At 40.5% G+C, this 11,404-nt stretch overlaps 2 protein-coding genes across 5 annotated transcripts; one reads left to right on the top strand and one right to left on the bottom strand.

The window, feature by feature from the left end:
- Nucleotides 1-632: 632 nt before the first annotated feature.
- On the bottom strand, nt 633-6,985 carry asb1 (ankyrin repeat and SOCS box containing 1). 4 transcript variants are annotated; one of them, XR_011918004.1, is made up of 6 exons: nt 6,709-6,985; nt 4,639-4,777; nt 4,061-4,363; nt 3,232-3,614; nt 1,554-2,482; nt 633-1,363 (listed from the first exon to the last, which is right to left on the bottom strand). XR_011918004.1 is itself a non-coding variant. In XM_072397843.1 (5 exons), exons 1-5 carry the CDS (start codon nt 6,803-6,805, stop codon nt 2,352-2,354), a joined length of 1,053 nt encoding a protein of 350 aa, XP_072253944.1. In that variant the 5' UTR covers nt 6,806-6,985; the 3' UTR covers nt 633-2,351. The 4 variants fall into 4 exon arrangements, 3 of the variants coding, with proteins under 3 accessions (XP_072253944.1, XP_072253945.1, XP_072253946.1); XM_072397843.1 differs by having other exon boundaries at nt 633-2,482; XM_072397844.1 differs by having other exon boundaries at nt 633-2,482; nt 6,632-6,796.
- A 137-nt stretch (nt 6,986-7,122) lies between these two features.
- Nucleotides 7,123-10,744, top strand: LOC140320072 (beta-2-microglobulin-like). The gene is made up of 4 exons (XM_072397847.1): nt 7,123-7,302; nt 8,646-8,921; nt 9,988-10,022; nt 10,121-10,744. The coding sequence occupies exons 1-3, from the start codon at nt 7,239-7,241 to the stop codon at nt 9,999-10,001; spliced, it is 354 nt and encodes a 117-aa protein (XP_072253948.1). The 5' UTR covers nt 7,123-7,238; the 3' UTR covers nt 10,002-10,022; nt 10,121-10,744.
- Nucleotides 10,745-11,404: the final 660 nt, after the last annotated feature.

The following is an 11,404-nucleotide window of genomic DNA, read 5'->3' as shown; positions in this document are numbered from 1 at the left end:
CGAAATGGGTTTCCTCCGCAGGGTGTCTGGGCTCTCCCTTAGAGATAGGGTGAGAAGCTCAGTCATCCGGGAGGGGCTCGGAGTAGAACCGCTGCTCCTCCGCATTGAGAGGAGTCAGATGAGGTGGCTCGGGCATCTGGTTAGGATGCCCCCTGGGCGCCTCCCTGGGGAGGTGTTCCGGGCACGTCCCACTGGGAGGAGACCCCGGGGAAGACCCAGGACACGCTGGAGAGACTATGTCTCTCGGCTGGCCTGGGAACGCCTCGGGATCCCCCCGGAAGAGCTGGAGGAAGTGGCCGGGGACAGAGACGTCTGGGTTTCTCTACTCAAGCTGCTGCCCCCGCGACCCGACCCCCGGATAAGAGGCAGATGATGGATGATGGATGGATGGACAAACCCGCACTGTCTGTGGAAGTTGCTGCAATGATATCAGAGTGGTTTCAGAAAACCTAAAGTCCAGATATTTTGCATGAAACAGATTTTGAAAGGCTTGTGAGGAAAAGAGGAAAAATAATTCCTGATCCAGAATCACTCATGGTTATGGCCAACAGAGCAGGAAGCACAGAGAATCAGCCCACACTTGAGGAAGCCCCCACGACATAGTTTTACATAATAAAAAACAACATATAGGGTACAATCTTCAATCATGTTTATTATATGCAATTAAACATTAAATAAATAAAGCAAAAAACACACTGACATTTCAACATGCTCAACATTTAAATTCTAGTTTTTGAGAAAGAAAAGCTGTGCAACATGCACACACAGCAGAAGATAGAAACAGTAGACTCACAGAGAAGGCAGCTTTCTGGCTAATAAATACTTATTCTGCTTATCATAAAAACACTTCACTCACTATTTCATAGATTGTCAGTGTTAAAGAAAATAAAGTTTTATTAACCTTGCTTGTGCAATTCGAAGCTTCTCAAAAGTTTCATACATATCTATATCCTGACGTACGTTAGTAATTAGGCCACATATGAAACCTTTTCTCCTTCTTCCAACAATTCAGTCAAGATTTAGGGACTTGAATTTTTATCCATAAATGTTTGCTGCCTTAAAAACAAGAATTTGACACTTTGGTGCATGAAGCGACATCTAGTGGAACAAACTACAAATTGCAATCAAGTAAATTCCATTCTTCCAACCCAAAAAAATATAGTTGTCATGAAAGGACAGTAAATGTTTGGTTTGTCTTTTCTAAACTAATAAAGTAACAATGTGGGCCAATATGAGCGAGGACAGCAAATCCATAAACTATGGAAGACAGAAGTACCTGAAAACATAATACCCCTAACAGTCCCTAGGTGCTGCTTTCAAAACAACTAACTCCAACAGACTCCCATTCAGAAAATGTTAATTTCTCTAATGTCAATATATTTTTCTTGCAAACATTATGGTGTCATTAGCTAGTTTTTCTCCTTCTTATCAGTCTTATCACTCATTCCTCTCACATATCTATTAAATTATTCCACAATTTAATCGATATGTGAGAGGAATGAGGATATGTATTTTTGGCCAAACAAGTTCCACGTATCACCCTCGAGCTGCACCATTCTGGAGTGCTCCAAAAAGACTAAAATGATGATGGCTAAATCAAAGCTTCTAAACAGCAGTTCACAAACTAATTGGTGTTGTCATGGTGCACTTCTAATATCCATTTTAGCTTGGGCATCTTCAGATGAACAGTACATTACTTTAACCTGATGCACCAGAGGGTTTATTAACCAAACAATCCGGGAAGTTTTCTGTAGAACCCATTTAGAAAAGGGTAAATGCCTTTAACAAATAAGGAAACATCTGTCTATCAAATTCACAAGTGAGCTGCACCCAATCTATAGTGCAAATATAAGAAAACTGGATTAAACTGGATTAAACATTTTGCCTGGAATACAGGTTTTCACAAAACAGAGAGAAATTCAAGAAGCTAAATCTGCGAAATCGTCAAGTCTAAGAATGACATATTCATTATATGACATCTGGAGGTCATTGGGTCAAACTGAATGACATTCACACTGGGATTGTTCAGCTAAGAAGTGCTATCTGAAGTAGAACCAGAACACATCCTGTGAGCTGCGAGGTCACAAGGCAAACGTTAACTGTAAGCTACGTATAGTTTCCACAAGTTCAAGACGCAGCCAAGGCTTCTGTGGTACGTTCAGAAGCATTTCCAATAATCATGCCCAGTGGTACAAAGTTACATAACTGCAAACTTCAAAGCGTTTGGAAGATAAAACTGTTCATTATTAGAAGATTATCAGCAAATAGTACCTTTTCATTGGGACTCAGTGAGTTTGTTGTAGGATTGTGTTGGGTGAGCACTTAAAAAAAAAAAACTAGAAAATGAATGGTCAGTTTTGGTGAAGAAGGAAGTTTTTGATAGGTTCTGGTAGTGGTAATGAAGGTATGTGGTTTAAACGATTTTTGCCCATTGCTTTGCGGATCCTGATGCGACACAAGTGTGTCAGCCTTCGGGGGTGTCCTGGGAAAGAAAACAGCAAAAGCCACTGAGTGTCTGGACATGAATCAAACTACAGATTAAACCACCATAAAAGAGTACAGACCAGTTATTATTCTCCAAATTATTTGTTAAATAACACAATCCAAACATTTGCTCTTTTTTGTCAACAAATGTTGGGAAACAATGGCTGCAATAACCTTAAGGAGCAGGTTTTTGTGGCATGTAAAGACAGGTGTAAAACAATGGTAGACAAGCCTCTACTGCAAATTTTTAGAAGTAAGCTGTTCAGTGAAGACCCTGAAAAAAAGTAATTTGTTCTTGTGTAAAGGTTGAAACAAATGATCAAATTATAACTGTTTTTGTTGCATGTAAAAAAACTTACCAACTTTTCTGAAAATAGTTTTTTTCATTGAGGCTACTTGAAATAATACGAACTGTTTATTTAACTAGTTGCACCCGTGTCAGAAGGTCTTCTGTTGAGAGGGCCCATTGTCTATGGACGGCATATTGAGTGTAAATATTTACAACATTTCTTTTGGGGAGTTATATTTTTTGCTGAATGTATTGAGAAATTCAGATTAAACAAGAAAACCCTGTAAAAAAACAACCTTTGACGAGTCAAATATTAACTAAAAAAATATTCGACTTTTGTGACTACTCGTGGCTCTGTACAAACCCAGCTGCTTCTTAGGAATAAAATCCTCCACCATGGTAACTGCATGCACTCTGATGCAAAGTTATCTTTGTCCCCATAAATCATTTTTACTCACTCTTTGCCTCCAGGAAGACCCTGAGTGCCTCAGGATCAACTTTCCTCCGGTTTGGAGCTTCCAGCTCTGACTCGTCCCCGGACACGAGGGCTGGGTTTGCCCCATGGTCCAGCAGCAGGTGAATGAAGGCCACCTCACATCCATGCCGCAGCACTGCGTCCAGCAAGCAGGAGGCCAGGCCGCGCGTCAGAGCCTCGTGGCAGACGGGCCCTGTGTAGTTGAAGTCAGGCTGTGCACCGGCTTGGAGCAGTAGCCGGAAACATTCGAGGTGGTGGTAGGCAGCACTGATGTAGAGAGGACAAACCACCAGAGTGTTCAGGGTGCGAGCACTCAGGAGGAGTCGGGGGCCCAGCTGGTGGTCCATGTCTACATCTGCATTGAACCTAGGAGAGAGCAAACATGGATACAGTTTCAGTTTTCCAAAACTTTAATGTACTGTTATGAAACTATAGGTCACAGGAGTGCAGCAACATACATATCTAATACCTAACAAGGTTTGCCATTTCAGTGTTTTCAGAATGTCTTTTCTTGTCACATATTTCTGTTAGTGTGACTGCTGCCTGCTGCTGATGTCAACTTTAATGAACAAAGTTGGGTTTTGTGGACTCTGAGAAAGGTGAGAGAAGCAGGTCTGGAAGTAGCCAATTCAAATTAAAAAAAAAAAAAAGTAAAAAAGTAAAAAGAGAAACCGGTTAAAACTGACAGGTCCTGCTTGGAATTAAATAAAAATAAATAGTTTTTTTCAGCATGCTGTGTTACGCTATGATATAAATGAGAAATTATCTTATTTTATGTGGCCACAGATCACCTAAGCCCTGCCGAACCTAACCTGATGAGCTCCTCCAATATATCCACCCTTCCCACCCGAGCAGCGTGGTAAAGCGGGGTACTGCGGTGGTGGCGGCTCCCGTTGGGATCAGCTCCGGCCTCAAGGAGGATCCGAACACAGTCTAGGTGCCCATTTACCACCGCTACGTAGAGAGCTGTTTGGCCTTTGACATCAACTAGATCCACGTCGGCTCCCTGAGCAATCAAATATGCCACGCATGCGGCTTGTCCGGCTGTGGCTGCGATCCGCAGAGGGGTGCAGGGCAGACAGCCGCAGCACCACACCGACTTCTCGTTGATACGCCTGGAACCCAAAGAGAGAAGGGACACGTCCATTGTTTCAAAATTATCACACAGGATAGGTTTTCTTGTGTTGTCCGTCTTTTATACTTGAAATATAAAATCCTTTTCCACGTCCACATTACAGTGTGTTTGTAGTTTTAGCTCCATGTATTTATGAAGTTGTATTATATTTTCAACACTGTTAGACATTTATATTATTCTAGATTATCTTCCAAGAGAAGAGCATTGTGGCTTTGTTGACTGATGAGTTGCAGTCTTATTATTACTTTGCCTCACCGTCTGAAGCCATCCTCCTGCAGCAGGTTCCTCAGGGTGTCCAGGTCGCCGACATAGGCGGCATTGTGGAGCCGCATGTCATCCTGCTCCAGAGGTTTGTCACAGAACTGCTCCTGGAGCCATTCCTTCAGGTTACGACCTGATGGTAACAGACATAAATGTAAAAAATAGAGGAATAAAGAGTGATCTTGTAAATGTCTTGTAAAAACAACCATTATAAGGTCTCATTATGCATCATTACTGCTGCTGGGAGGAATGACCTCCTGTATGTCTCTGTGTTATATTTTAGTTGAAGAAGCCTTATACTGATCATAGTCCATTGTTTTAACACAATGTTAGATGGTGGTCAGTGTTTTTCTGTTATGTTCATTAACTTTGAAACATTCCTCTTTTTACAATCAGGTCAAGGGGCTCCAGAGCAGTCTCCAGCACAGAGCCAGCCTTCTTCATCAGTTTGTGAAGTAGCTCTGCTGATGCTGCTGCCACAGCACATGGCTGCAGAACAAATTGCTCTCTCCACTACAGACTTACAGACAATATGTAACATCTTGGTGCAGACGTTGAAGGACCTTATTTTCCTTAAATAGTGAACGATAGTACAATAGAAAGTTACCAATGATCTCCTCTTAGCCTCTGATAGCAGACTTGTATCTGTGCTTGTCCTGTTGGATCTCAGTGCTGTATTGGAAATGATTGATCACAGCATTCTGAGACTTGAACATGTTATTGGGATTAAAGGAACTACAATAGGTTAGTTTAAGCCATATTTATCTGATTGATTCCAGTTTGTTCTTGTAAATGAAGAATCGTCCACATACACCAGAATAAGTCATGGAGTTCCCCAGGGTTCTGTGCTTGGACCGATTATTTTCACTTTATATAAACTGCCATTAGGGAACATTATTAGACAGCATGGCATAAATTCCCATTGCTATGCTGATGGTACTCAGCTGTATTCATCTATAAAACCAGATGAACCCTATAGGTTGGTCATATCTTAAAGACTTAAGATCTTAAAGCATATCTTAAAGACATAAAGACTTGGATGACTCTGAATTTTCTGCTTCTAAATTTAGAGAAAACTGAAGTTTCTGTCTTTGGACCCGAGCGCTTCAGTAATTGACTGTTTGGCTATACACTTTCCTTAGATGGTATTTGGATTCTAGTACTACAGTGAAGAACCTTGGTTATTCTTTATCATCACAGCACCACCACCATCCTTGACAGTTAGTATGAGGTTTTTGTGCAGATTCATTGTGATTTCCTTACATGCCGATATGAATTTTGAGCAAACATCTCTACTTTGGTCTCATCTGTCCAAAGGACATTGTTCCAGAAGTCTTGTGGTTTGCTCAGATGTAACTTTGCAAACCTAAGCTGTGCTGCCATGTTCTTTTTAGAGAGAAGAGGCTTTCTCTTGTAGCCCTTTGAAACAAGCCATGCTTGTTCGGTCTTTTTCTAATTGTTCTGTCATGAACTTTAACATTTAACATGCTAACTGAGGCCTGTAGAGTCTGAGATGTGACTCTTGAGTTTTTGACCTTGGGGTGAACTTGCTGGGATGTCCACTCCTGGGAAGATTGACAGCTGTCTTGAAGGTCCTACAGTTGTGAATAATCTTTCTCTGTAGAATAGTTGACACCAAATTGTTTGAAAATCACCTAATAAACCTTCCTTGACTAATAGGTGTATATTTAAGATCTGAAAAGGACCAAATGACTTCTATAATTTAAAAAGGTATATACTCTTTTTCACGACTCTAGATGACCTTCTCATGTCTGACCTTCTGATTAAACCAGTCAATTAAATTCTTTATTTTGTTCAATTAGAAAAAGTATGACATACTGGTAAAATCATTAATGCATTACATCAGTTAGCTAGGCTTCCAGAAGCCACAGACCGCTCCTTGTTACCAGATAGACTCAGCTGTATGACATTAAGGATATGCGCCATGCTTGTGGACGGCTGTCTGAAGCTTCGTATGTAGTCCAACCATGCAACACGTGACGCATACCTGATCGTCTGTGAGGAAGGATCATCTTCAGTCACGGTTCATGCAGACACGGTTACCTGCAGCAGTGGCACTAGGCAGATCAGAAACAGTGATGAGCGGAGGGACACTGATACTGGGCGGATCGTCAACATCAGCGTCTGGACCGTCGGCCATGCTCCTGAAATGTTACACAGTACACCTAAGAAGACGGACACCGTTTCTGTCCTGAAACAAGAAAGCTAGCAGTCTGGATTATATCAGAGGCATCCACATAAACAAGCGTGACTCCGTCGAAGAAGACGCCAAGTCACTGCGCAACTTCCTGACTGCGCTCAGCTGCATCATACGCACACACACAGCACGTACGTATTATACGTATTATACGTAGAATACGTACGTGGTGTAGTTCAGCAATCATACGCCGAAAGTCATTTTGCTGGGTGGGATTAGTATTTGTAGGTTTCCGATTTGCTTAGCGGCATAAGCACCGCCCCAAAGTTTATGAGCTCTTAAACGTTTTTACTTTCGTTTTGGATCGCGGAGCTCTCTTTTCTACAAGAACAATATTCATTTTTCTCTTTCCAGAGACCATCCGAAAGAAAATACAATGAAGGAATTTGTTTGCGCAGTTCTTCTTCTCTTCCTCGTGGACCCTTTAGTAGCCAAACAAGGTAAATAATTTGTGTACAGTACTTGTTCATTTTCGATTATATTTCCAAATAGCGCTGTGCCATTATGCGGAATTCCCCAAAATGTCAGGCTCGTTTCTCAGGATAGAACCTTAAATTCACAACCAACTTATTTGCAAAATGATAAGAGGTATTTTATAAAGTGGTCCTGCCAAATGTCAAAAGAACTTTTCAGAAGTGTTTGTTAAAATATAGGGCCGCTTGGACAGTTTCCGGCTTCTTTCACGGTGCTGTGACGTCTTAAAAGTTGAAGCAATTACACTTGAACTTGTCATCAGATTCTTTTGTGAGTTGTATTTTAATTGCAAACAATGAGTGAAACAGTTTTTACCTAGATAAAAAGTCCTGGCTCCCTGAGCCTTTACGCGTTCTGGATTTGGCTCTGCGTCATTTAAATAATGGCGCATGTCGTTTTTCACGGTGGCCTGCACTACAGTCTGCGTCAAAAGTTAATTTCACAGGTATTTTAATTAAATATGGAATTTCTGTGTGATCTGTATGCAGTTTATGACAGGCCCTTGCCGGGTCTTATGTAAATACAACTCAGTTTGTAATGACTTAATTGTAAGACCCGGTAAGGACCTGCTAATGTGTTATGAAACAGAAAACCTTAGAATTGAAAAGGGTTTATTTTCGTTTTCACTTGACTGTAAGTTGTGTCAGTTAAATCAAACTACAACAGCATAACTTTTCAGAATTTCAAACTTTATCACATATACATAAATGGCATTTTACAGTTTTACTTGACTAAATTTATTTCTTTTAAATTTGCCTATTTTAGACCTCTAACTACGCCAGCTTTAAAGCTATAACATATGATAAGAAACCTGTACCGGCTTATTCTTCCCAACAACCTCCATGACCAGGGGCGGGGTTAAACCAAAGGGTGCCTGAGCAGTTTATGGCAGACACTGATTCTTCTTTAGCCCTCTGTTCAGAGAAAATGTGCAAGTTCAATCACCTGCGGATGTTACTGATGAACATAAATGCAAACAAGCCGACTCAGTAATGTCATAAAGCAGCAAACCTTATCAGCAGATTAGAAGCTTTCTAAAATACCACCATGTCCAAAAAGAAATTCAACTGACAAGACATTTGACCACATTGTGTGATTTAACCTCAGTGAACTTTAATTTTCCAAGTTCAAGTATCGACCCGTTTGGTTGATTCTGACTGGCATATTTCTTTAAAATTGCTGACTTATGCATGGCCTGCGTTTGCATTACAGTAGTGACACTAATGTGACAATAATATGGAGTAGCAAGTTTGGAATAAGGTTCTGGTTGTTTCTGTACATGTGCTGAAGTTTCTGTGTTTCTCACCAGCTGCCCCACAGGTCCAGGTGTACAGCCGCACACCAGGAGAGTTCGGAAAAGCCAACATATTGATCTGTCACGTCAGCGGCTTCTACCCACCAGAAATTACCATCAAGTTGCTGAAGAATGGACAGGAAATTCCGAATGCCAGTCAGACTGACCTGGCCTTTGAGGAGAACTGGCATTACCACCTTACCAAGCATGTTCCTTTCACTCCAGAGTCGTCAGGGGAGAGGTTTTCTTGCAGAGTGACTCACATGGGAAAGCCTGTAGACTACAGTTGGGGTATGTATGCTGTTCTAGTTATTAAACATTGTTCTGACCATTGAGTGCAGTATTCTTTAAGTTGCGTTTCAACCACAGGAACCTTCCTCAGGGACTAGTGGGGGACTTTTAGGGGCTCCTTTGCTTGAATCTCTTCTTCTTCACTGCAGGAAGCAGAGCTTAAATAAAGTACAGGAGAGATTTTACTGCGATGGTCAAATAGCTTGAGAAGGGATGAGAAGAGAAAGTTCTGATGAGAGAAAAGCAGTAGAAATGTTTTCTATGTGGCGCACAGTGCTCACATTTCTCATCTCAGCACATCTCCTTGAGAAGGTCCCGTGTAGACAAATTCTGTCGCTGAGGCACACTTCGTCCTTTCTACGTCTTTACAGGACTTTACACCACAGAGATTAAGTATCAGGTGCTTTAAATTGAAATGCAACTTAAATAAGGTCAAATGTAAAGTTTTGGAGTACATATTACCACTCTCTGCATTTAATATTGGTAACTTAATTTGTTTCAGTATAATTAATATAATTTTCTTGATGCTTGTCTTGAAGGCCCCAGTCTGAGCCAAATTTGATATATCCCTGACTATCCCATTTGTGCTTCTGAATTGGCCTAAATGATGGAATGGTAACCCTGGACAAATGTTAAAGTATTAGTTAATAATGACACTGTCTTAACGGTTCATTTGAAAAGCAAATGATCTTTTTAGGAACAAAGATAGTTCCCAATATAATCGGTTAGATTGTCCACTCTTTGTATCACAGCATCCATTAGTACACAGTTATTATCTGTTAGTATTCCGTTATTATCCATTAAAGGAACCAAAACAGAAGGATCGATTCTATCCAGGTTCTCTGTCCAGTGTTTTCTCCCCACATAAGTCTTCTAACATTTTTATACCACTCTACAGAGTCAAATTTAAATTGCACTAAGGCTGCCTCACACCAGCATTCGTCGATTAAAAAGCACATGAAAAATTGAATAAATTTGTTGTATTCGTGTTCAAGTTTCAATGTTTTTACAGCATATACTGGCAGAATGTGAGTTACAGTGAACATTTTTGTATTTCTCACTCCAGAACCGGACGTGTGATACCACACAGCGTGGATTCAGGTATGTTCCACATTAGCTCTCACTGCTTTTCACACATCGACACATTTGTGGACTGAGTGACTTCACTGTGTTTTTTTCTCTTTATGTGACAACCCCAGGTCTTCTGTGTGAGGGATGCAGATCGGAATGAAGATCGGAATGTTCCTGTAATCTTAAGAGTTTGGCTCCAGAAGTTGAAGCAGTTTGAGCCGCTGTCTGTGTTTGATGTGTATGTCACTCAGCTCACATACTTTTTTCCACATTTTGCCTCTGGGTCTCATGGCTTTCCTGAGTGTGTATTTAGTGATAATCTGTAGTGTGTATCTGACTCGCACCAGTGATCAGTGAATAAGGTGCAGACTAATGAACAGAAGTGAAAAAGAAATTGACATCACCACATTAAATCTTCATAATTCCTGTGCATGAGCAGAATATAAAAACAATGTGTAGTGATGTATTGGCCTGTCGTGTTTTTACTGGACAGCTGGCATCAGTGAAATTGGAGTGGGCATGCACCCTCACAACAAAAACAAACGAGGCTTTCTTATTAGAAATTATATCCATATGGAAAATATTATGGAGAAAGATTTTTTTGGGGGGGTGTTAATGATTATCATTAGAATCTTTGATCATATTTTTTCTGTTCAAGCTACAAAACCTAATTATTCTAAGTTCATGTTAGATAAATACATGCACAAAATTTAAGTAATAAACTTTTCTTAAATTTCTGAATAGTGGCAAGTCCATAGTTGTACTTTTGGTGTTGAATGAATGAATTATTTTCAGTATGGTTGTGTAATGAAAATATATGATGAATACATTTGGGAAAACATGTAGTTCTTTCTTTGCTTTCTGTCAGTGTTTAGAGTTGTAAACCATAAAAAACTGGAGGAAGGAATGGTGTAACTCGCTGGACTTTACGGTTTAAGGACCAGCAAGACTATCGAAAAGCCACTGAGGGGTTGTTTAAGTGAAAGTTGCCTTGCAAGCAATGCTCAGTTCAGTTGACAGTAATTCAGCTCTGCAAAAGCCCGAGCACTCCAGCAACTGAAATTAATCCCAGAGTTGGAAGAAAAATTTACACAATCCAAAAACTATCCAACTCATCACCGAGCGTCACCATTAATAGAATTCTTAACCGATAAACACAAAACAAAGAGGTCCCACTTAGTGGTTGGAGGTCAGTGAGAGTTCTGGTGACAATGTTTCATATTTCTACTCATTTAGCTTCTCTGCACTGACAACCTGTAAAATCCAAAACAGAATTTTGGGCTTGTGTAAAGCACTCGTGTACAAGTAGTCAGTGTCTTACCTTCAGTAGACAGCAGTCTGTATTGGATGTGTCTGAGCTCCATCATTTAAAGGGAAACACTTCAAAATTCTCAAATGAAGGGAAAAGGGAA

The sequence above is a fragment of the Leuresthes tenuis genome, unplaced genomic scaffold, assembly GCF_036924035.1.
Source record: "Leuresthes tenuis unplaced genomic scaffold, fLeuTen1.0.hap1 SCAF_12, whole genome shotgun sequence".
Classification (NCBI taxonomy): Eukaryota; Metazoa; Chordata; class Actinopteri; order Atheriniformes; family Atherinopsidae; genus Leuresthes; species Leuresthes tenuis.
This window is presented reverse-complemented; position numbering and strand designations above follow the sequence as displayed.